Source organism: Erythrolamprus reginae, chromosome 1 (assembly GCF_031021105.1).
Source record: "Erythrolamprus reginae isolate rEryReg1 chromosome 1, rEryReg1.hap1, whole genome shotgun sequence".
Lineage (NCBI taxonomy): Eukaryota > Metazoa > Chordata > Lepidosauria > Squamata > Dipsadidae > Erythrolamprus > Erythrolamprus reginae.
In genome coordinates, this window is record NC_091950.1 from 411,428,264 (window position 1) to 411,455,034 (window position 26,771).

At 43.3% G+C, this 26,771-nt stretch overlaps 1 protein-coding gene across 1 annotated transcript in view; it reads left to right on the forward strand.

Annotated features, from left to right (window-relative positions):
• Positions 1-26,771, forward strand: part of CLUH (clustered mitochondria homolog) — a 145,726-nt gene that overhangs the window by 109,794 nt on the left and 9,161 nt on the right. Inside the window, 8 exon segments of the mRNA XM_070735238.1 lie at positions 2,016-2,260; positions 3,008-3,092; positions 3,852-4,005; positions 8,209-8,348; positions 10,219-10,299; positions 14,805-14,930; positions 22,359-22,480; positions 23,592-23,685. Coding sequence (XP_070591339.1) covers positions 2,016-2,260; positions 3,008-3,092; positions 3,852-4,005; positions 8,209-8,348; positions 10,219-10,299; positions 14,805-14,930; positions 22,359-22,480; positions 23,592-23,685 — 1,047 coding nt within the window.

The following is a 26,771-nucleotide window of genomic DNA, read 5'->3' on the forward strand; positions in this document are numbered from 1 at the left end:
CATGCTAACTCTTGACTCCCAAACACCCCTGCACATTTATGTGTGGATGGAACACTTTCTAAGCCAGTGTCTACTAAGGTTGAGCATGGTTTGCAGCGGAGCTGTCAAACTCATGGCGTGCGGAGCCAGATGTGTCACACACTGTCCACACTCACACTTTGAGATCCAAAGGGAGGGGAAATTCGCAATCCATCACGTGACAACACCATGACAATGAGAGTTTCACACACACACACACACACACATACAGTTTACAGTATAACACCTTTCTGAGCTCTTTTAATAGTACAGAAGAAAAAGCAGTCCGTTTGGTTTAGTGGTTGAGAAATTAGACTAGAAAGCAAGAGATTATAAGTTCAAGTCCCATTTTAGCCAGGAAAGGAAAGACAGCTGGGTGACTTTAGGCCAGTCCTCAGGAGTCAGCTGCTACGGGTTTGCCCAGGTTGGGGCAATCCTCTAGCGAAGATTCTGCACAATTCAGTGAAACACCCACCCCCCAAATCCCACTCCTGACTGGCCCTTCCCACCCCACCCCTCCCAGGAGTGACTCCATTTTGGATGCCAGGTAAGTGCAAGGCCTGAGAGCTTGGAGGGTGAAAAATGGGCCTACTAGAAGTACCAGAAGTCTGGAATCAGGCCTGTTTCCAGCTTCCAAAGGGCTTCAGGTGCCTGAGGGAGGCCGTTTTTGCCCTGTTGGTGGCTCGAGGAAAGTCTCTGGAGCAGGGGTCCTCAAACGCTGGCTGGAGAATTCTGGGAGTTGAAGTCCACAAGTCTTAAACTTGCCAAGTTTGAAGGCCTCTGCTCTGCAGCCTCGGAGGGTGAAAAACAGGCCTAAGGGAAATACAGAAAGTCTGGAAACAGCCATGTTTCCGGCCTCTAGAGGGCCTCTGGTGCCTGGAGGAGGCCATTTTCACCCTCCTGGGGGCTCAAGAAAAGCCTCTGGAGCCTCAGAAGGGGAAAAACAGGCCTACCAGAAGTCCAGAAACAGGCCTGTTTCCGGCCTCTGGAGGGCCTCCAGAGCCCAGGAGAGGCCATTTTCGCCCTCCTGGAAGCTCAAGGAAAATCTCTAGAGCCCAGGGATGGTGAAAAATGGGCCTCATGGAAAAGCCTCTAGAGCCGTAGGAGGGTGAAAATGCTCCCCCCCCCCCCAGCGCCGCTGTGGTGCAGGAGGCCAACTAGGCCATGCCCACCCAGCAACTGGGCAGAGAACCTGTTGCTAAAATTTTGAAGCCCACCCCTGCCAATCCCTCTCAACCCACTCCAGAAGATTGCTGTTTTAGGGAAAGGAAGACGTGTGTTGGGAATCTGTTCACTTTGAATTATTTGTAAAAATAAGAAAGATAGGATGCAGATAAATACCCCGTCCCATATTAATAGTTTTACAGCACAGTCCTCAACCTATGACTGTAACTAGGAATGGAATGTTGGCTGCCAAGCCATGCGTCCATTAAGTCTACGAGTCTATGGAGAGGGGCGGCATACAAATCTAATTAATAGATAGATAGGTAGATAGGTAGGTAGGTAGATAGGTAGATAGGTAGGTAGATAGATACTGTAGATAGAAAGAAAGATACTGTAGATAGATAGATAGATAGATAGATAGATAGATAGATAGATAGATAGATAGATAGATAGATAGATAGATACTGTAGATAGATAGATAGATAGATAGATAGATAGATAGATAGATAGATAGATAGATAGATAGATAGATAGATAGATACTGTAGATAGAAAGAAAGATATTGTAGATAGAGATAGATAGATAGATAGATAGATAGATAGATAGATAGATAGATAGGTAGGTAGGTAGGTAGGTAGGTAGGTAGGTAGATAGATAGATAGATAGATACTGTAGATAGAAAGAAAGATACTGTAGATAGAGATAGATAGATAGATAGATAGATAGATAGATAGATAGATAGATAGATAGATAGATAGATAGATAGATAGATAGATAGATAGATAGATAAAGTGACTCCTAGGCCAATCCCAGCTCTTCTCTTTCCCTCGCAGGGAGTGGAACTCTCAGGGTTATCGGCTGCCATCAGTCACTTCCTCAACTGCTTCCTAAGCTCTTTCCCTAACCCCGTGGGTCACCTTCCTGCCGACGAGCTGGTCTCCCGGAAGAAGAACAAGAGGAGGAAAAACCGGAACTTGGGCACTGCCGATAACACCGCCTGGGCTGCAATGAGCCCTCAGGAGCTGTGGAAGAACATTTGCTCAGAAGCCAAGAGTTACTTCGACTTTGGTCTGGAAATGTGAGTGGAGAATTAAAGGCCGCAATCCCAATTTGATTTACAGCAGCACACGCTTGAGATCTCCATGCCTTTGGGTGTTTTATAGATGTTTTGATTACAATTACCGTATTTTTCGGAGTACTGTATAAGTCGCATCTTTTTCCTCCCTAAAAGAGGCTGAAAATTTGGGTGTGTCTTTTTTCCTCCCCAAAAATTAAGGTGCACCTTATACTCCAAAAAATATGGTAATCCTTGAGTGATGACCGCAATTGAACCCAAAATTTCTGTTTATTTATTTATTTATTAGATTTGTATGCCGCCCCTCTCCGTAGACTTGGGACGGCTAACAACAGTAAAAAACAATATAAACAAATCTAATATTAAGATTAGTTTAAAAACCCCAATTTAAGAAACCAATCATACATACAAACATACCATGCATAAATTTTGTAAGCCTAGGGGGAACGGAATATCTCAATTCCCCCATGCCTGATGACAGAGGTGGGTTTTAAGGAGCTTACGAAAGGCAAGGAGGGTGGGGGCAACTCTAATATCTGGGGGGAGTTGGTTCCAGAGGGTCGGGGCCGCCACAGAGAAGGCTCTTCCCCTGGGTCCCGCCAGACGACAGTTATTTACCTCATTTTATGAACTGTCTTCTCACAGCTTGGACCTCAAAGGAGCATCTGTACCTTAACTGAGGAGTTAATCGATCCATTTGATATGCTTAGTTGTCTGCTCCCTCTCCCTGACTTCTGTTTCCTTTTGCAGTGAAAGTATTGATCAAGCAGTAGAAATGTACAACTTACAGAAGATTACCTTGTTGCGGGAGATTTCTCTCAAAACTGGAATTCAGGTGAGATTGCGTGGATAAGTCATTGCTCTGTTCTCCACAACTCACTTCTTCAACCTAATTCAAAGGAGCCCTGTAAAGTGCTAATATGAACAGGTCCAAAGATGGGCTACAAAAATAGTGGAAGGTCTTAAGTATAAAACTTGTCAGGAAAGACTTAATGAACTCAATCTGTTTGGTCTGGAGGACAGAAGGGAAAGGGGGGACATGATCGAAACATTTAAATATATTAAAAGGTTAGATAGGTTTCAGGAGGGAAGTGTTTTCAATAGGAAAGTGAACACAAGAACAAGGGGGCACAATCTGAGGTTAGTTGGGGGAAGGATCAGAAGCAACGTGAGAAAATATTATTTTACTGAAAGAGTAGTAGATCCTTGGAACAAACTTCCAGCAGACATGGTTAGTAAATCCACAGTAACTGAATTTAAACATGCCTGGGATTAAACATATACCCATCCTAAGATGAAATATAGGAAATAGTATAAGGGCAGACTATGTTTCTAATATTTCATGCTCAGAGTTGTTTTTTCAACCTGCACATCTCAATGTGCAATTCTCCAGCAAAACATAGTTAACTATGGCAGAGTTTTTATGTCACAGTTCCAAGTAATAGCAAGCAAAATTGTCAATGCGGGTAGATTCCTCAAAAAATAGCTTTATTGGATATATCCTATTGGCACAGATCTGGGGAAAATCCCCTTTCTTAGAAAAACCTTTTCCATATCTCTTCCTGTGGACGTCTCTGGCATTTGTCCATTTCAGATCCTGCTGAAAGAATATAACTTTGATAACCGTCACAAGCCAACGTTCACCGAGGAGGACATCCTCAACATTTTCCCCGTTGTGAAACACGTCAACCCCAAAGCTTCGGATGCGTTTCACTTCTTCCAGAGTGGGCAGGCAAAAGTTCAACAAGGTGGGAACTCCTGGTGAAATCCTCTTCCAAGCTTTACGTGGGAAAGGAAAAAACAGTGGTGGGAGAGGGTTGCTGATTAAATATGAGATTGGTTCCCTTTGAAATGAGTAAAGTACCATCCCCCCCCCCAAGTTCCATTTCAGGGAGATGGGGGGAGGGAGGGAGGGAGGGATGGATGGATTTATCTATCGATAGATAGATAGATAGATAGATAGATAGATAGATAGATAGATAGATAGATAGATAGATATATGATAGATAGATAGATAGATAGATGGATGGATGGATGGATGGATGGATGGATGGATGGATAGATAGATAGATAGATAGGAGAGAAAGGATAGATAGATAGATAGATAGATAGATAGATAGATAGATAGATAGATAGATAGATAGATAGATAGATAGTGCGGAGAGGGGCGGCATACAAAATCTAATTAATAATAATAGTAATAGTAATAATAATAGATAGATGGATGGATGGAAGGAAGGAAGGAAGGAAAAATCTGAGGTGAGTTGGAGAAAAGATCAGAAGCAACATGAGAAAATATTATTTTACTGAAAGAGTAGTAGATGCTTGGAACAAACTTCCAGCAGACGTGGTTGGTAAATCCACAGTAACTGAATTTAAACATGCCTGGGATAAACATATATCCATCCTAAGATAAAATACAGGAAATAGTATAAGGGCAGACTAGATGGACCAGGAGGTCTTTTTCTGCCATCAATCTTCTATGTTTCTATGCCACGGGGATGTTGCAATGGCCATGTCTGAAAAAACGATCATAACTCAACATTTTTCACTGCTGTTATAAATTTGAACAGGGAGGGAGGGATGGATATAGATAGATAGATAGATAGATAGATAGATAGATAGATAGATAGATAGATAGATAGATAGTATTTATATGCCGCTCAATCTAAAATGGACTCAGAGTGGCTAACAACAATCATAGATACAACAGCAATAAACAGCAATAAAAATACTACATTAAAGTGAACAATGCAGTAAAAACAATAATATTTTAAAAAAGCAATACATACTTGCAGGCAGTCCTAATTCCAGGCCTGCTGAAAAAACCAGATCTTAATATAGACCCCAAGAAATGAATTATTTTGTCCCAAATGTGATTTTTTTTAAAAAGAGGCTTCTTTTTCTGGTTTTTCTTTGAAGATGTTTCACTTCCCATCCAAGAAGCTTCTTCAGCTCTGACTGGATGGTGGAGAATTGAAGGATTTCTACTCCTTGCAGACAGCTGGTCGTTTGCATTATTTTAGTGAGTTGTTAAGGCTGCCTGGAGTTGGAACTTGGAACTGTGGAAAAGATTGCATTGTAGACAGGAGATAGATGATGTCGTATCCCTGCCCCTCTATCAACAGAGGTCTCAATAGAGCGGGAAGGATGTCACATCATCAATCTACAGCACAATTCTTTCAGCAGTTCCAGGGAGACTCCACTTCCATTTGCACTACTCAGAAGACACAGATAAATCTCCAAGTGTTAGCAAAAACTTCAGAAGAGAAGGATTTAGGGGTAGTGATTTCTGACAGTCTCAAAATGGGTGAGCAGCGTGGTCAGGCGGTAGGAAAAGCAAGTAGGATGCTTGGCTGCATAGCTAGAGGTATAACAAGCAGGAAGAGGGAGATTGTGATCCCCTTATATAGAGCGCTGGTGAGACCACATTTGGAGTACTGTGTTCAGTTCTGGAGACCTCACCTACAAAAAGATATTGACAAAATTGAACGGGTCCAAAGACGGGCTACAAGAATGGTGGAAGGTTTTAAGCATAAAACGTATCAGGAAAGACTTAATGAACTCAATCTGTATAGTCTGGAGGACAGAAGGAAAAGGGGGGACATGATCGAAACATTTAAATATATTAAAGGGTTAAATAAGGTCCAGGAGGGAAGTGTTTTTAATAGGAAAGTGAACACAAGAACAAGGGGACACAAGCTGAAGTTAGTTGGGGGAATGATCAAAGGCAACATGAGAAAATATTATTTTACTGAAAGAGTAGTAGATCCTTGGAACAAACTTCCAGCAGACATGATTGGTAAATCCACAGTAACTGAATTTAAGCATGCCTGGGATAAACATATATCCATTGTAAGATAAAATACAGGAAATAGTATAAGGACAGACTAGATGGACCATGAGGTCTTTTTCTGCCGTCAGTCTTCTATGTTTCTATGTTTCTAAGTGGCCTCAACGACTCTCTAAAATAATGCAAATGACCAGCTAAAAGGAATATAAATCAAGCTGCCCAGACTCCTTTGGGAATCGGGCAACCATGACCTGAATCAGGGATCTTCTGAGAGGGGCGGCATACAAATCTAATTTATTATTATTATTATTATTATTATTATTATTATTATTATTATTATCATCTTCAACCTTGGCAACTTTAAGCCTGGCAGACTTCAACTCCCAGAATTCTTTGCGGGCTGGGGAATCCTGGGAGTTGAAGTCTGCCAGGCCTAAAGTTGCCAATGTTGGAGACCTCTGACCTGGATGGCTGAAAATCTCTATAGACAGAATCAGTTATTTGTTTTTATAATTTAAGGCCCCAGGCTACAAACCAGGAGACTGTGAATTAGGCCTGAAACCCAGCTGGGTGACTTTAAGTCAGTCTCTTTCTCTCTCAGCCCAAGCCACCTCACAGGGTGGTGGTTGTGAGGAAAATAGGAGGAGAAAGTATTAGATATGTTAGCTTCCCCTGAGTTATTTATAAAAACAATAAAGGCAGGAAATAAATAAACGTGCTAAAGTAGGCCTGGGGAAACTGTGATCTTCCAGATGTTGCTGAAATTCAGTATTTCTCAAAGGTGGATCTGTGGGGAATTTTGTTCCCCACAGAATCAGTGGAAATTTTGAGTTACTGAGGTAATAATCTGGGTATAAACTAAGGGTTTTTTAAAAAGCCATTGAGGAAGCTGTTGCAAACAACAGATGTTTTAAGTGCCCCACCGTCCTCAGCTGGCTGTTGTCTATCCACTGCCATAAAGAGTAAGTATGTGGATTTAAAATGAGTAAGCAGAAGTAGGATGTTAAACATACGATGGACAGTTACAAAGGAAATGGCGATAATAGTTAAAAGGAATGAGATGGGAGAATTAAGAGAAATAAAAGAAGCAGTGATAGAAAGCGTTCAGGCGGTAATAGTCCTAGGCTGGAAGGATGCGACAAAATGGACAATACAAAATTGGTATCGGTATATGGTGGATCATATTCAGTTTGAGATTATAGATAAGGGGATTAATTCGGCCAATGAAACTGAGTTGTGGGAACTGATGGAACAAGGTAAGAGGATGGTGAGACCACATTTGGAATACTGTGTTCAGTTCTGGAGACCTCAACTACAAAAAGATATTGACAAAATTGAACGGGTCCAAAGACGGGCTACAAGAATGGTGGAAGGTCTTAAGCATAAAACGTATCAGGAAAGACTTCATGAACTCAATCTGTATAGTCTGGAGGACAGAAGGAAAAGGGGGGACATGATCGAAACATTTAAATATATTAAAAGGTTAGATAGGGTTCAGGAGGGAAGTGTTTTCAATAGGAAAGTGAACAGAAGAACAAGGGGACACAATCTGAAGTTAGTTGGGGGAAAGATCAAAAGCAACGTGAGAAAATATTATTTCACTGAAAGAGTAGTAGATCCTTGGAACACGCTTCCAGCAGACGTGGTTGGTAAATGCACAGTAACTGAATTTAAACATGCCTGGGATAAACATAGATCCATTGTAAGATAAAATGCAGGAAATAGTATAAGGGCAGACTAGATGGACCATGAGGTCTCTTTCTGCCGTCAGTCTTCTATGTTTCTATGTTTTTATATGGTCGGTAGAATCCGAGAGCAAGCTATAAAGAATAAATTGGAATCACTTTATAATATGTAAATAGATAAAAATTCTCTTGAGTTAAAATGGTATATACAAAATATGCCCCCATTTTACTGGAGGGGTATGAATGTTGTCGGGTGGCGGGCACTAAGAACACTGGGCACACTGTTATATGTTGTGTGTATGTTATATTGTTAAAAATCAATTTTATTTTATTTTTAAAAAATGAGCAAACAGAATGTTGCTTCTTAGAAAAAGGGATTTGCAAATGGGCAGGGAGCTTTCTGCAACCTGGCCCATGAGGGTTAGTGTCTTAAAGGGAAGAGGATCTGATTTTTCCACCTCTTCTCTCCTAAGGTTTCTTGAAAGAGGGTTGTGAATTAATCAGCGAAGCCTTAAACCTGTTCAACAACGTGTACGGCGCGATGCACGTAGAGATCTGTGCCTGCCTCCGGCTGCTGGCGCGCCTGAACTACATCATGAGTGATTATTCAGAGGTACGGAGAAAGCAGGAATCTGGGTCTACGCAAAGCATCTGTTTTATTCCGCGTAATCGTTAAGAGCCTTGGCAAATAAAGACAAAAATAGACATCTGGTTTTGCATACCTGGCAGAGGTTGCCTTCTTTCAGTCCTAATGATGGATGGGATTTCCTGCTTAGCATTACAGTGCTACCTCTACTTAAGAACTTAATTCATTCCGTGACCAGGTTCTTAAGTAGAAAAGTTTGTAAGTAGAAGCCATTTTTCCCATAGGAATCAATGTAAAAGCAAATAATGCGTGCAAACCCATTAGGAAAGAAATAAAAGCTCGTGAAGGAATTTGTCTTGTGGAATTTGTAGGTAAAAGCAGTGTTTTACTTACAAGAAAATACTACAGTGTTGGGGAATGAATGTGGGGAGGATTAGATTTGAATTTCTGGAAGTAAAGTGTCCTGGGGAGAAAGTCTAGACTGAAAACATGGCCATATTGTTCCCCTTGCCCAAATTAGTCTTATGGGACCAGGAGAGGGGACTGTCAACATTCTTAGGTTGGAAGCACGTTAAGCATTATGCGGAGGAGATCCTTGAAGCATCCCGGGGTGTCTAATCTCAAACTTTGTGGATTTGTGGATTTCAACTTTCAAAATTCAGAACAAAATGGGAACAAAATTTTGGTTATTGAAATGGATGTCCAAGTTCAATTCAATTTCAATTTATTAGATTTGTATGCCGCCCCTCTCCGAAGACCCGGGGCGGCTCACAACAGTAATAAAAAACAGTATAACAATGGAACAAATCTAATAATAAAATATATAAAAACCTCAACAATTAAAAACCATACAGCACATACACATCAAACATGAAATATAATAAGCCTGGGGGAGATGTCTTAGTTCCCCCATGCCTGGCGATATAGGTGGGTCTTAAGTAACTTGCGAAAGACAAGGAGGGTGGGGGCCGTTCTAATCTCCGGGGGAAGTTGATTCCAGAGGGCCGGGGCCGCCACAGAGAAGGCTCTTCCCCTGGGTCCCACCAAACGACATTGTTTAGTCGACAGGACCCGGAGAAGGCCAACTCTGTGGGACCTTATCGGCCGCTGGGATTCGTGCGGTAGAAGGCGGTTCTGGAGGTATTCTGGTCCAGTGCCATGTAGGGCTTTAAAGGTCATTACCAACACTTTGAATTGTGACCGGAAACTGATCGGCAGCCAGTGCAGGCCACGGAGTGTTGTAGAAACATGGGTGAATCTAGAAAGCCCCACGATAGCTCTCACGGCCGCATTCTGCACGATCTGAAGTTTCCGAACACTTTTCAAAGGAAGCCCCATGTAGAGAGCGTTGCAGTGATCGAACCTTGAGGTGCCGCCTCTATGTTGGTTGAGGCAGGCAGGATTCCCTTCAGTACCATTTATTGGGGGATCAAGGGAAAGGGAGGGTTTTGCCTTCTCTTTCTGCTCAAGATCCCCATGGACAATTGGTGGGCCATTGTATGACACAGAATGCTGGACTCGATGGGCTTTGGCCCGATTCAGCATGGCTCTTCTTATGTTCTTATGGGAGCTTTCCTATAAATGCCAGCCACAACAGCTACAGTGTTTCCCTGAAAATAAAACCCTGTCTGATTTTTTTTTTTTTTGAATCCCGAAATAAGCGCTTGGCCTTACTTTCGGGGAGGTCTTATTATTTTGGGGTGCGTGGAGCAAGACGGGGCTCCTCCTGCTATCTTACCTGATTTCCGACTCTGTCCTAACCTTAACCAGAAGAAATGGTATTTTGGGGGGGGGGATAGGGCTTTATTTTGGGGGGAGGATTTACTTTGGGGAGAGGGCTTATTTTCAGGAAAACACGGTAATTAGGTTTTTCCAATCATGTTTTATTCTTTTCTAGGCCTTAAGCAATCAACAGAAAGCGGTGCTAATGAGTGAAAGAGTCCTGGGCATTGAGCATCCCAACACAGTCCAAGAATATGTAAGTAGCATAACAAAGAATGGAGGGCTGGGAGGGGGAAGAAGGTGGTTGTTTCCTGTCCCTGTCGTAGCGGAGATCTAAGAAAATTCAATCCACCCACAAGCACAAAGTCCAGAATCGGTTTCCAAGTAGACACAAAAGTAATTTTTTTCCCCTTTCAGCAAAGCAGTCAATTTGGCCATCTCTGCTAACTCCATCAATGAAACTTTTATTTTGTGTTTTACTGATTAGATAGATAGGTTTAGTTTAGTTTAGTTTAGTTTTATTGGATTTATATGCCGCCCCTCTCCGAAAACTCGGGGCGGCTAACAACAATCATAAACAATGTACAATAAAATCCAATACTAAAAGCAAATTAAAACCCCTTAATATATAACAAACCAAACATACATACAAGCATACCATATATACAGTTGTAACGGCCTAGGGGGGGGGGGAGTCTTAATTCCCCCATGCCTGGCGGTAGAGGTGGGTTTTAAGTAGCTTAAGAAAGGCAAGGAGGGTGGGGGCAATTCTGATCTCTGGGGGGAGTTGGTTCCAGAGAGCCAGGGCCGCCACAGAGAAGGCTCTTCCCCTGGGTCCCGCCAAGTGGCATTGTTTAGTTGACGGGACCCGGAGAAGACCCACTCAACTGGCCGCTGGGATTCGTGCGGCAGAAGGTGGTCCCTGAGGTAATCTGGTCCAGTGCCATGAAGGGCTTTATAGGTCATAACCAACACTTTGAATTGTGACCGGATGCAGACTGCGGAGTGTTGGTGTGACATGGGCATATTTAGGGAAGCCCATGATTGCTCTCCCAGCTGCATTCTGCACGATCTGAAGTTACTATTGAAATGGCAAATGGAAAAAAGAAGATATCCCGACAATCTTAACTATTATTAGTAAAATTATGGAATGCGCTGAATTATCCAAAATAACAATGGAACTGCAAAACAAAAATGATTCCGAGTTCTACAAGGCCTGGGAGAAGTGGTATAGATGGTTATCCAATGTTAAAATCAACAAAACAGAAACCAATTGAAAACCCCTTGTCTTACACTAAAAGAAAAATATATACAACAAAAACACTGACCGAAACCAAAACACACGCTCTGTCTGAGTTTAATCCCACCGATATCTATCGACAACCTACTAACAACATAACTCACAAGTATCTTTAATACACAAACTTAACAAATATAACCAAAAACTAAGTTGTCAAAATACATACGCCTGCTACTTTGCAGGTACTATCTCCCCTCCCTCACCCCATCCAAAACTTCTACTATCTTACCTATCTCTTAATAATATATCAAAGTACTACTTTATCCTTAAACTAACATACTTAATAGATATGCAATCACAAATATTGAATGCAATATAAATATGTATAGATAAATGTTTGAAATGAATACATAACAATCTATATATGTTATTCTGTAAAAGATTTCTTAATTTGTATCCCTCTTATTCTTTTTGTACTCCCATTCCCCTCCCCCTTTCTTAATAAATCAATAAAGTATATTAAAAAGAAAAAAGAAATGGCAAATTTATATTATTATGTAACAAAAAGTTGAGGTTTGATGCTATTCTCTTATCCTGCTGTCCCAAAGGGAGTAGGAAAGTGATGGCGAACCTATGGCGTGGGTGCCACAGGTGGTACACGCGGAGCCATATCTGCTGGCACGCAAGCCGTTGCCCTAGCTCAGCTCCAATGTACATTTGTGTGCCGGCCAGCTGACTTTTGGCTCACACAGAGGTTATGGGAGGACATTTATGCAGCTGCAAGAGCAGTCATGGGCCTACCTAGGTATGCCCATGTTTCACCAACACTCCGCAGTCTGCATTGGTTGCCGATCAACTTCCAGTCACAATTCAAAGTGTTGGTTATGACCTTTAAAGCCCTTCATGGCACTGGACCAGAATATCTCCAAGACCGCCTGCTGCCGCACGAATCCCAGCGACCGATTAGGTCCCACAGAGTGGGCCTTCTCCGGGTCCCGTCAACTAAACCAGTGATTTTCAACCTTTTTTGAGCCGCGGCACATTTTTTACATTTACAAAATCCTGGGGCACACCACCAACCAAAATGACACAAATTAAATAAATAAATAAATAAATACATACATACATACATACATACATACATACATACATACATACATACATACTGTACATACATACATACATACATACATACATACATACATACATACATACATAACCCCCTCGTATATACAATCCCATGTAACATCCCCTTATAAATACAGTCAATCATCAATCATCCCTACTCAAATTTATATCTCATTTCTGGGTACTTCTCCTGTCTTTCCCCCTTTTCTCTCTCATGTTTCTCATTTCTCTCTCTTCCTCCCTTTTTCCCTCATTCCTTTTCCCTCTCACTTCTCCTCTTTTTCCATCCCTGTCTCTCTCCCCCCCCTTATGTGTGTGTGTGTATACACACTGGAACCATTTCCAAAACCAGTTGAGGGCTGGGGTTTTTTCTCTTTTATTCTTTTCAAAAAGAGGTGTGGGCTGGGGGGCATTTCTTATTATTTGGGTGCTTTTTACCATATGCTTCAAGAATCACCCCTCTCTCTCTCTTTTGTTTCTCTCTCCTCTCATTCTCTGCCTCAATCATTTCTCCTTTTTTCTCCCCTTTTTGTTCTCATTTCTCTCTCTCCTTTCCTCTCCCTATCTGTCTCTCTTGCTTTCTCTCTCTCTTGCTATCTCTTTTTCTCTTATTTTCTCTCTCTCTCTCTTGTTCTCTCTTATTTTCTTTCTCTCTCTCTTGTTTTTTCTCTCTCTCTCTTTCTCTCTCCCTCCCTCTTTCTCTCTTTTTCTCACTTTCTCTCTTGTTTTCTCTCTCTCTCTTGCTTTCTCTCTCTTGTTTTCTTTCTCACACTCTTTCTCTCTCTTGTTCTCTCTCTTGCTATTTCTTTCTCTCCCCCCTTTCTCTCTCTCTTTCTCACTTTCTCTCTATCTTGCTGTCTGTTGCTGTCACTCACTCTCGTTCTCTCTCCGTTCTTCTCAGCGGAGGCCAGCGAAGGTGATATTCAATGTCGGGAGCGCGCGGGCGGTTGCGCGTGCTCCCTACCCCCCTGCTAGCCGCTCGGAATATTCAAAATAAGAAAAGCCTTCACCGGCGAAGGTTTTTCTTATTGTGAATATTCCGAGCGGCTAGCGGGGGTAGGGAGCGCGCGCAACCGCCCGCGCGCTCCCGACATTGAATATTACCTTCGCTGGCCTCCGCTGAGAACGGAGAGAGAACGAGAGTTGGGCCATTTTTTGTCTCCTGCGTTCCGGGTGCGGGAGGAGCCACGCCGAAAGGCAGGAGACAGCGGAGGAGGAGAGGGGGCGGGCGGGGGGCAGCGCCGAAAGGCCGAGGGGGCCGGAGGCACCGTGGGGAGGCAGGGGCGGCCGCAGCTCCCTTCCCTTCTGCTGCCGGCGCCTCCCCGCCCCCCCCCCCCCCCCGCGGGCTGGCAGGGAGATGAGGAGCGCACTTTCGGGGAAGCGACGGTGCTTTGGGGAAGCGACGAGAAACCATGGGTGCGAGGGGGCCGACTTTCAAAGCAACCTTTGCCGGCCTCCCGTGGGAGGGTGCCAATAGCGGCGGCGGGGGGGGCAATAGCGGGGGGGGCGAACCGCCTCGCGGCACACCTGACCATGTCTCGCGGCACACTAGTGTGCCGCGGCACACCGGTTGAAAAACACTGAACTAAACAATGTCGGTTGGCGGGCCCCAGGGGAAGAGCCTTCTCTGTGGCGGCCCCGGCCCTCTGGAACCAACTCCCCCCGGAGATTAGAACTGCCCCTACTCTCCTTGCCTTTCGTAAGCTCCTTAAGACCCACCTGTGTTGTCAGGCATGGGGGAACTGAGTCATCTCCCCCGGGCATATACAATTTATGAATGGTATGTTTGTATGTATGTGTGTTTAGAAAATGGGGTTTTTTAAATGTTTTTAGCAGTAATTTAGATTTGTTGTAAATTGTTTTTCACTTTGTTGTGAGCCGCCCCGAGTCTGCGGAGAGGGGCGGCATACAAATCTAAATAAATGAAATGAAATGAAATGTATGGCTTCCAGAGAGCCTCCGGGAGGATGGGGAAGGGCGTTTTTACCCTCCCCCAGCTCCAGGGAAGCCTTGGGAACCTGGGGAAGGCGAAACACGTGCCTAGTGGGTCCACCAGAAGTTGGGAAACAGGCCATTTCCAGCCTGCAGAGGGCCTCCGGGGAGCAGGGGAAGCTGTTTTTGCCTTCCTCAAGCATTGAATTATGGGTGTGAGCACTCGCGCATGCGCAATAGTGTACACACATGCTCTTTTGCCAAAAGGGGGGGGGATTCACCATCACTGGAGTAAGACATCAGCACCTTTCCTTTCATCCTACACTTTTCCCTCCCTTATTTTCTAACTTTTTTTTTTTTAGTGTTATATTACAAACTAATATTTTTTTAAAAATTGATCATAAAGTCGCCCTGGTGGGTCAGCCGTTGCGTGTCTGAGCATCTCTCTCCTTCCTTTACAGATGCATCTTGCTTTGTACTGCTTTGCAAACAGCCAGTTGTCCACAGCACTCAATCTACTGTACCGCGCACGCTACCTCATGCTGTTGGTATTTGGGGAGGATCACCCAGAGATGGCCCTGTTGGATGTAAGTCACCTCTTCGGCTTTGCTGAGCCTCTGAAAAACATGGGATTTTTTTTCATCTTTTTTTAAAATAAAAAGTTCTTTATTTTTCTCCTTCTTGAAAACACATACATAACAGATATACCTTCAATTACCAGCCATTTAATATCAAGTGACATAGGGGAAGGTTTGGTAGGGAAGGTTTGCCTATTTGCCAATGACTCTAAAGTGTGCAATAGGGTTGATATTCCTGGAGGGGTCTGTAATATGGTAAATGATTTAGCTTTACTAGATAAATGGTCAAAGCAATGGAAACTGCAGTTTAATGTTTCCAAATGTAAAATAATGCCCTTGGGGAAAAGGAATCCTCAATCTGAGTATTGCATTGGCAGTTCTGTGTTAGCAAAAACTTCAGAAGAGAAGGAATTAGGGGTAGTGATTTCTGACAGTCTCAAAATGGGTGAGCAGTGTGGTCGGGCAGTAGGAAAAGCAAGTAGGATGCTTGGCTGCATAGCTAGAGGTATACCAAGCAGGAAGAGGGAGATTATGATCCCCTTATATAGAGCACTGGTGAGACCACATTTGGAATACTGTGTTCAGTTCTGGAGACCTCACCTATGAAAAGATATTGACAAAATTGAACGGGTCCAAAGATGGGCTACAAGAATGGTAGAAGGTCTTAAGCATAAAACGTATCAGGAAAGACTTAATGAACTCAATCTGTATAGTCTGGAGGACAGAAGGAAAAGGGGGGACATGATCGAAACATTTAAATATGTTAAAGGGTTAAATAAGGTTTAGGAGGGAAGTGTTTTTAATAGGAAAGTGAGCACAAGAACAAGGGGACACAATCTGAAGTTAGTTGGGGGAAAGATCAAAAGCAACATGAGAAAATATTATTTTACTGAAAGAGTAGTAGATCCTTGGAACAAACTTCCAGCAGACGTGGTTGGTAAATCCACAGTAACTGAATTTAAGCATGCCTGGAATAAACATATCCATTGTAAGATAAAATACAGGAAATAGTGTAAGGACAGACTAGATGGACCATGAGGTCTTTTTCTGCCGTCTGTCTTCTAATGTTTCTATGTTTCAATCTCTTATATGAAAATAATAAAATATCCTAAGTCACATTTCAAATTTCCAATTATTCAATCTGTCTAAAAAAGAATAAAAATATAGCTCCAATAACTAATTTTAATTTAATAAATGACAGACGGAGCCATTTTTCTCACTTTTCCATTCTAGCAATTATGTTCTTAAATCTTAATTTCTGCTTTTATTCTATTCTAATTCAATTTTCAGTATATGATACATACAGTGGTACCTCAAGATACGAACCCCTTGTCTTACGAACAACTCATGATACGAACCCGGGGTTCAGAAAAATTTTGCCTCTTCTTACGAACTTTTTTCGAGTTACGAACCGGCGTTCGGAGACTTCTCGGAAGCCGCGCGGCTGTTTTAAAAGGTGACAGCCGGGCGGCGGGGCTTCTCAGAAGCCTCCCGAACGCCGGTTCATAACTCGAACAAAGTTCGTAAGAAGAGGCAAAATTTTTCTGAACCCCGGGTTCAGTTCGGGAGGTTGCTGGGAAGCCCACCAGGCCGGCTGCGACCTTTTAAAACAGCCGCGCCGCTTCCCAGCTGTCTCCTGAAGCCGAACGCGGAAGTTCGGCTTTGGCGTTCGGCTTCAGGAGACAGTTGGGAAGCGGCGCGGTTGTTTTAAAAGGTCGCAGCCGGCCTGGGGGGCTTCAGGCCGGCTGTCACCTTTTAAAACAGCTGCGCGGCTTCCCAGCAGTCGCCGAAAGCCGTTTTTTTGCGGGGGTTTTTTGGTTGCACGGATTAATTGACTTTACATTGTTTCCTATGGGAAACAATGTTTCGTCTTACGAATCTTTCGTCATACGAACCTCCTCCTTGCACCAATGAAGTTCGTATCATGAGGTATTACTGTATTTATCTAATGCTGCCTCCTTTTCTCTTTTTATCATCTGAGTTATTCCAGGGTATAATTTTTTAATTGTTTTTCACACCTTACAGAGATTCCAATTTACATACCTCAATTTAAAATATAATACAATACAATATCAAATGCCAATTTCTTAGTCAAATTAATCAAAGTTTTCTAATTATCCAATTATTTCTGGTATATATCATTCATCCTGTGCTACCTCCATTCCAAATGCTATCATCCGGATTTTAGATAACGTTCTTCGCTTTCATTTATATTTAAAGTGCTATGGCTATCTCAATTTCTCTTGGCTATTTGCTGTTTTTCCTAACTATGCCATCGTGCTTCAATCCCTTTCTAGCGTTTGTAGAAAACACATTTCTACTTTCATTTTTTTTTTAAACCCTCATTTTATCATAACTGCCCTTAACAATAGAAAATATCCAAATTTACGTCTCTTTAAAAGCCCAGGAAGGAAAGAAAAAAAAAGAAAGAAATAATAAAAGGAAAAAGAAGAGCAGAAAAGAATAAGAAAAGGAAAAATACTGTATTCATATCGTATCTTAATCTATACATATCTGAGTTATTCCAATTGTATTTCTCATTTAATATACAGTGGTACCTCTACTTAAGAACTTTTCTAGATAAGAACCGGGTGTTCAAGATTTTTTCCCCCCTCTATTTAAGAACTATTTTCTACTTAAGAACTGTTCTGTCTGGGTCACTCCAGAGGCAAACACCAACCCAAAAAGAGAAGCCAGACACACTGGTAAAAAGCAAAGGCAGTTTATATAATCCAAAGCAAACACAGGTAACAGAAAATGTCCTTACACACAGGAACACGCTGAAACTTCAAAGATGTTTCACGAAGGCCATGAAGTAAAACAGGATTCTTGCTGTCAAAAACAATGCTGGAGATAACAAACATACGCCTCCCCCAAGTCTTCCAGTCTTCTAGGCCACAAGCCAAGATCAGAGACGCCGAGAAGCAAACCAGGGTCACAGAACTTCCAGTTGATAACGCTCCACATGGCTGAAAGGGCTTGCCTGCCTTTTAAACCCTGCTGAGGAGAACCACACCCAAACCCAGCTGTTGCCAATTCAGTGATGCCAATACCTTTCTAATTGGTCCCGTCTCTGAGCTGCACGTTGCTGTCTCATGTCAATTAGAGCCTGTGCTTCCTCATCCAATGAAGCCAGGCTACTGGCTGGGGAGAGCCCCCCCCCCCCCTCGGGGCTCTCAGGCTGCTCCCCCTCATCCTCTTCCTGACTTTCCTCTCCCCCATCTGCCTGGTCCTCCCCCTCCTGTTCACTGTCCTCCTCCTCCGGGTCTGGATCCAGCCGAGACGCAGCCGGTCCCTGAGCAGCCTCAGGCTGAATCACAACAAAAACACAGTGACTTTATTACCTGTCTAATATTTTACCATTAAAGTGTGATTTTCAAATCACAGTGGCTGAGACTACTCACAGCAATAATTCAAGGACGGCTAATCCCTCAACCTACGACCACAACTGTGCCCAGAATTTATGTGGCTAAGAATTCATTAACGGGGGAAGGGGTGTTGTCCCATTTTATGTCCTTTCTTGCCACATTTGTTAAGTCAATCACTTCACATGAATAGGGGGATACATTCCAAGACCAGAGAGGTAATAATACTACTCTATAAGGCCCTGGTCAGAACTTGATGACCTGTAAGGTCCCTTTCAACTCTAATAATAAATAAATAAATTACATGGTCATTAAGTGAATCTGACTTCCCCATGGACTTTGCTTATTGGAAAGTCACAAAAAGGGATCATGTGATCAATGTTCCCTCTAATTTTTTTTCGGTGTGGGTGGAAAAGTATAGTGTCTGAGCAACAGTCCCTTTGGGACTGGGCGGCATAGAAGTAAATAAATAAATAAATAAATAAATCCCTTCTTTTTTATTAAAAGAAATTAATAATTTTAAAAACCCAAAATCCATTACTATTAAAACTAAAACAACCAGCAAAACTATTAATAAAAACAGGTGAGGGCTGGGTTTTTTTCTCTGTTATTATTTAAGTGCTTTTACCATATGCTTTAAATCAAGAGTCACTTCTCTCTCTGTTTCTCTCTTTTTCCTGTCATTCTCTGCCTCAATCATTTTCTCATTTCTCTTTTTTTCTCCCCTTTTTTCTATCATTTCTCTCTCTCTCTTCCTTCCACTCTTCTCTCTCTCTCTTTCTTCCTCTCTCTCACTCTCTTCCTTCCTCTCTCATCTCTTTCTTTCTTTCTCTCTCTTTCTCTATCTTGCTTTCTTCCTCTCACTCTCTTCCTTCCTCTCTCATCTCTTTCTTTCTCTCTCTCTCTTTCTCTATCTTGCTTTCTTCCTCTCTCACACTCTCTTCCTTCCTCTCTCATCTCTTTCTTTCTTTCTTTCTTTCTTTCTTTCTCCCTCTCTCCTCCTCCTCTTCTCTACTTCCTCTCCTACCTTCACTCCTACTGTCTTCTCCCCTCTTCTCTTTCCTCCTCCTCTCTTTCTTCTTCCTTCTAACTTCTTTTAATAAAAATGTGTTAAGTGGAAGAACGTTTTTTTTGAAGCAGCAGATTGGTCATCTTTAGTTTATTTATTGTCTCACTTAAAACAAATCCGTTTCGAAAAGCTAGAGGTTTAAAATAAAGGAATTAAAAGCACTGAGCTTTCCTACAGGAGGCCCTTCTGCAGAATCTCAGATGCAAAGGATGTGTTACACCCAGTGGGTAGGAAATGATGCACCCATTGGTTCACTGGGGGTCGCTGGAGGGTTTTGTGGGGTAAATAAAGCCCCCAGCTTAGCCATCTCTTCCAACCGGTTGCTTCGCTCACAGCTTTCTGCTTTGCCTGACCTGTTTTGGAAAATAAAAATTGTAACTCCCTTGTAGATGTTTATGCTCCCCCGGGGGCGACTGTTGCCATCCCGATTCAGTTCAGTGGTTCATGTCACTCTTTGTCTTAATCAGATCCAACAATCCAGGACTGCTTGCAGCCCACAGGCCCTTTTTTTAAACAGACACCAAAACTCTCAATGTTGTTAGTATATTGTAGTTTTGATGCAGTGGGAGGGAGGCCATTACCTAAATAACTGGAGAAAAGTCAGAATAACTGTTAGTTGGAAGGGACCTTAGAGGTCCAACCCCCTTCTCAGGCACGAAACCTGACAAACGGCGGTCCAATCTCTTTTTGAAAACGGTGATCAAAATTCAAATTATTATTATTATTATTATTATTATTATTATTATTATTATTATTATTATTATTATTATAACTGTAATGCTCTCTACATGGGGCTACCTTTGAAAAGTGTTCGGAAACTTCCGATCGTGCAGAATGCAGCTGCGAGAGCAGTCATGGGCTTCCCAAGGTATGCCCATGTTTCACCAACACTCCGCAGTCTCCATTGGTTGCCAATTAATTTCCGGTCACAATTCAAAGTGTTGGTTATGATCTTTAAAGCCCTTCATGGCATCGGACCAGAATATCTCCGAGACCGCCTTCTGCTGCACGAATCCCAGCGACCGATTAGGTCCCACAGAGTGGGCCTTCTCCGGGTCCCGTCAACTAAACAATGTCGGTTGGCGGGCCCCAAGGGAAGAGCCTTCTCTGTGGCGGCCCCGACTCTCTGGAACCAGCTCCCCCCAGAGATTAGAACTGCCCCTACCCTCCTTGCCTTTCGTAAACTCCTCAAAACCCACCTTTGTCGTCAGGCATGGGATATTTCCCCCGGGCCTATATAATTTATGTATGGTATGTTTGTATGTATGCCTGCTTAATAATGGGGTTTTTAAAATATTTTAAATTGTAAATTATTAGATTTGCCATGAACTGTTTTATTGTGTTGTGAGCCGCCCCGAGTCTACGGAGAGGGGCAGCATACAAATCTAATAAATAAATAAATAATAAATAAATAAATTATTATTTATTAGATTTGTATGCCGGCCCTCTCTATAGACTCGGGGCAGCTCACAGCAATAATAAAAACAATGTACAACAAATCTAATATTTAAAAATATCTAAAAAACCCTTATTTAAAAAGCAAGACATACGCACAAACATACCGTGCATAAACTATATAGGCCTGGGGGAGGTGTCTCAATTCCCCCATGCCTGACGGCAGAGGTAGGTTTTAAGGAGTTTACGAAAGGCAAGAAGGGCGGGGGCAATCCTGATCCCCAGCGGGAGCTGGTTCCAGAGGGTGGGGGCCGCCACAGAGAAGGCTCTTCCCCTGAGTCCCGCCAGACAACATTGTTTAGTCGACAGGACCCGGAGAAGGCCAACTCTGTGGGACCTAACTGGTCGCTGGGATTTGTGCGGCAGAAGGCTTGGCAACCGCTTTGCACTTATGACCGTTGTAGCGTTACGGAGTCATGTGATCGCTTTTTGCAACCCCCGCACACGCAAAATCAATGGGGAAGCCAGATTCACTCAACAACCGTATTGCTAATTTGTCAATGGCGGTGATTCCCTTATTGTAACAACTCTGGGACAAAAATGGGACAAAACCCGCTTAACAAATGTCTCACTTAAACATATAAATTTGGGGCTCAATTGTGGTCATAAGTCGAGGACTACCTGTACACTGAACCAAATGCACTAACGCAGTGATGGTGAATCTATGATACCAGTGCTACAGGTGGCACGCGGAGCCATATCTGCTGGCACGCGAACCATTGCCCTAGATCCGCTCCAACGTGCATGTGTGTGCCGGCCAGCTGATTTTTGGCTCACACAGAGGCTCTGGGAGGGCGTTTTCGGTTTCGAGAGAGGCTCTGGGGGCATGGGGGAGGACATTTTTACCTTCCCCTAGCTCCTTGGAAGCCTTTGGACTGTGGACGACGAAACACGAGCCTCCTAGGCCCAGAATAATTTGGAAAGCAGACCATTTCCAGCCTCCAGGGGGTGGGGGAAACTGTTTTCGCTCTCCCCTGGCATTGAATTATGGGTGTGGGCACTTGTGCACTTTTATTTATTTATTTATTGTTAGAGTTGGAAGGGACCATGCGGGTCATCAAGTCCAACCCCCTGCCTAAGCAGGAACCCTATAGCATCCTAGCCAAATGGCAGTCCAATCTCCTCTTAAAAATGTCCAGAGTATTGGAGTTCACAACGTCCGCTGGTAGGTTGTTCCACTGGTTGATCGTTCTGACCGTCAGGAAGTTCTTCCTTATTTCCAAGTTGAATCTCTCCTTGGTCAGCTTCCAGCCGTTGTTCCTCGTCCGGCCCTCCAGTGCCCTGGAGAATAAAGTGATCCCCTCCTCTCTGTGGCAACCCCTCATATACCTGTAGACTGCTATCATGTCCGCTCTGGCCCTCCTTTTCTCTAGGCTATCCATGCACACACTCTTTCGACACCCAAGGAAAAAAAGGTTTGCCATCACTGCACTAGCTTTAACACACTGAATTGCAAAAGTCCTTTTGCCCGTCTGTGATTCTGTATATAGAAGAGCTGAAAAGTTTGCCCTGCTCGCTAAAACTGGTGCGTGATTTTTCATTCCCTAGAACAATATCGGCCTGGTCCTTCACGGAGTTATGGAATACGACCTCTCACTGCGATTCCTGGAGAACGCGCTTGTCATCAACTCCAAGTTCCACGGAGCCAAGTCCCTAAAAGTTGCACTGAGGTGAGATTCCTTTTCCCAATTCCGCCAACGGGTGACAACTGAACAACCCATCCTGGGGTTGTTCAGTTGTGTAGAAACTTGCATGAATCTATTCAGGGTGTGCCAGCAACATCTAGAGGTAACCATGAAGCTGAAAGTATTCAAGAATTATTGTTCAAACACAGAGAGAGAGAGAGAAAGACAGAGAGAGAGAGAGGAAGACAGAGAGAGAGACAAAGACAGAGAGAGATTGATTTAGGTCACTTTGTCAAGATGTTGCAGTGTCGGATGTCCCTGTTACAGATTTCCAATTATCTCATTCCACTTGGTATTTTCCCTTCTTTCTAAAATAATCTAATGTATTTTCCTAAACACTAACAGGAACCAAAGTCTTCTCTTTATAGATACCTGTAGAAAATGCTTCAGAAGTCAAGGGTTATAGATTTTATTTGTTTATATGCCGCTTTTTGTATTGTTACAAATAAAAAAGCGAATGAATCCCAACACACCTTCCTCCTCCTCCTATTTTCCCCACAACAATCACCTTAAGGTGGACTGCACTGAGAGAGAAGGACTGGCTCAAAGTCACCCAGCTGACTTTCATGCTTAAGGCGGGACTAGAACTCACAGTCTCCTGGTGATTGGCCCAAAGCCACCTCTCACGCTTAAGGCGGGACTAGAACTCACAGTCTCCTGGTGATTGGCCCAAAGCCACCTCTCACGCTTAAGGCGGGACTAGAACTCACAGTCTCCTGGTGATTGGCCCAAAGCCACCTCTCACGCTTAAGGTGGGACTAGAACACACAGTCACCTAATAATTGGGCAAAGTCACCCAGCCTCCTTTAATGCCTAAGGCAGGATTAGAACTTACAATCTCTTAATGATTGGCTCAGAGTCACCCAGCTAGCTTGCAAGGGGCTTGAACTCACGATCTCTTGCTTTCTAGCCTGGTGCCTTAACCACTAGACCAAACTGACTTTAAGTATGCAAAGTAGGCTACCTTGAAGAGATGCTAAGGATCCACTCTTCCACCCCAGGAAGTTTTGCCCTTTTAATTATCTTACACATGCTTTTCTTTCGGTGATGCATAGAAGCTTTTTCCCATCTTCTGTTCTTTTATCTGTCTTTTCAGCCATCACTTGGTAGCCCGTGTCTACGAGAGTAAAGCTGAATTTCGGTCAGCTCTGCAGCATGAGAAAGAAGGCTACACAATTTATAAAAACCAGGTTGGGTTTTGTTTTGTCTTGTTTTTCCTTGCTTGGCTTAATGGAGCAAGTGTCTTCCGTCCTTTCAAAACTAATCTGCAGGTTACTAAGTGTTCTGTCTGGGTCACTCCAGAAGCCAATACCAACCCAAAAAGAGAAGCCAGACACACTAGTAAAAGGCAAAGGCAGTTTTATAAAATTCAAGAAAAACACAGGTAACAGAAAATGTCCTTACAAACAGGAAAATGCTGTATCTTCAGATATATCCACAAAGGCAAAAGTCCATGCAGCAATACAGAATTCTTGCTGCCAAGACGAGGCTGTAGATAGCAGACCTACACCTCCCACGGGTCTTCCAAAGCTGCTGGGCCACAAGCCAGGAACAGAGACGCCGAGAAACAAGACAGGATAACGCAACTCCAAACTGATAACACTCCACATGGCTTCAAGGGATTGCCTGCCTTTTAAACCCTGCTAAGGAGGACCACACCCAAGCCCAGCTGTTCCTAATTCAGTGCTGATAATACTTCTTTAATTGCTCCTTTCTTTGATGTGACCGTCTCTGTCGCATGTCAATGACAGCTTGAGCCTCATCACCTAATGACTCCAAACTACTGGCTGGGGAGAGCCCCACCCCGGGGCTCTCATGCTGTTCTCCTTCATCCCATTCCTGATTTTCCTCTCCCCCGTCCGACTGTTCAGCCCCCTCCTCTTCGCTGTCACCCTCCTCCAGGCATGGAGCCAGCAGAGACACAGCCAGTCCCTGAGCAGTCTCAGGCTGAACCACAACACTAAGTAGTGTAATTTAAAAGCTGACAGTCTACAACAGTTCCATAGTGTTCTGCCGGCGTGTCCCAACCGCCCGTAATTACAGGGTAATTAGTCCAGAAAGACACACACCACACGATAGAAGGAAAACCAAAAGTCTTTATCAGCAGAAAAAACTCCCTTTTTAAATGTCAAAGGGATTTTCTGGTACACACAAGGCACGGGTTAAATGCAATCCAATTTCTCACCCAGTAACTGGGAAAATTGAGTCCAATTCCAAAGTCCAAAAAGTCCACACACAGTCTTGAACAGGGAAACAGCAAAAACCACGATCTTGATGAAACTATGAATCAGATAAACTTCCACAAGGCTAAACCAGCACGCTGTTCTTTTTATCTGTAGCACTAATTACAACAGCCCCACTCAACCACAGGTGGCCTCACTTATCTCCTGTAATAATCCTTCAGTTGTTCTCTCCTATGCATCACTCTACGCATGCGTGGATCTGTCATAGGTTCTTGTTCAGAATCCAGGGATGATAAGGATGATTGATCTCCTCCTGGGCTGTCTGCCAAACTCCCCCCTTCCCTGCTACTCACGCTTCCTTCGTCAGAGGAGACTTCGTCGGGAGATTCTATCGGGAGCAAAACAGACCTGTGGCATGTGGATGTTTCCCCCACGTCCACCTCCACATTCCTTGGGGCAGGAGCTGGGCCAGAGCCACACCACAACACATAGGAGGGAGGGGCCACAGCTGAGAAGGTTCTCTTTCTAGACTCCGCCAGTCAAACCTCCTTTAACCGGCAGCATCCTCAGTACACCTTCCCTACCTGGTCAGGTGGGATGTGTCGATTAATTGAGACAAGAGGGTCCTCATATTTTTATTTTATTTATTTATTTTATTAATTTGTATTTGTATGACGCCCCTCTCCGAGGACTTGGGGCGGCTCACAACATATCAAAGAAGACATAACAATACATCTGGATCCAATTAATGTAATTTAAAAAAACCTAAATGTTCTAATATAATTAAAACATTCATTACATTTGGTCTCATGCCGGAAGGGGCTTTAAAGATAATAACCAACATCTTAAATTGGATCCAGAAGCAAACTGGCATACAATCCTTGGCAGAGGTGTTACATACAAAATCAAAACTGAGCTTATTGCAGGCAAACTCTGCCCACTGCCAGGAGTTCAATCCTGACCGATTCAAGGTTGACTCCATCCTTCCAAAGTCTATAAAATGAGGAGCCAGACCATTATGCTGACTCTGTAAACCTCTTAGAGAAGGCTGTAAAGGACAGTGAAGCAGTGTACACCTCCTTGAGAACAATAAGAGCACACAGAGTTGGCCTCCTCTGGGTCCCGTCGACTAAGCCAGTGTTTCCCAAACTTGGCAACTTGAAGCTATTTGGACTTCAACTCCCAGAATTCCCCAGCCAGCGAATGCTGGCTGGGGAATTCTGGGAGTTGAAGTCCAAATAGCTTCAAGCTGCCAAGGTTGGGAAACACTGGACTAAGCAATGCAGGATGATGGGACCGCAGGGGAGGGCCTTCTCAGTTGCCACCCCAGCTCTATGGAACCAACTCTCCTCCCCCCCCCCCCCCCATGATGCCCACCCTACTGTCCTTCCGCAAGGCTGCAAAGACCTGGCTTTGCTGGCAGGCCTGTGGGGGCATGAATGTATATCTATCATGGCCAAATTGTGTTGAATGGTATGCATGTACAGTGTTCCCTCGCTTTTCGCAGGGGATGCGTTCCGAGACCGCCCGCGAAAGTCGAATTTCCGCGAAGTAGAGATGCTGAAGTAAATACACTATTTTTGGCTATGAACAGTATCACAAGCCTTCCCTTAACACTTTAAACCCCTAAATTGCAATTTCCCATTCCCTTAGCAACCATTCACATTATTACTCACCATGTTTATTTATTAAAGTTTATTAAAAAAAATATTTATTAAAGGCAGACGAAAGTTTGGCGATGAAATATGATGTCATCGGGTGGGGAAAAACGTGGTACAGTGTTCCCTCGATTTTCGCGGGTTCGAACTTCGCGAATAGCCTATACCACGGTTTTTCAAAAAATATTAATTAAAAAATACTTCGCGGTTTTTTTCCTATACCACGGTTTTTTCCACCCGATAACGTCATATGTCCATCACCAAACTAATAGTTTTTGCAAATAAATAACAAAAATAATTATTGTTAATAAATAATTATGTTTATAAATATCAGGATCACTAAGTGTCTTATTCAATGGTGAGTACCAGTAATAATGGTGAGTAAATGATTGTTAAGGGAATGGGAAATGGTAATTTAGGGGTTTAAAGTGTTAA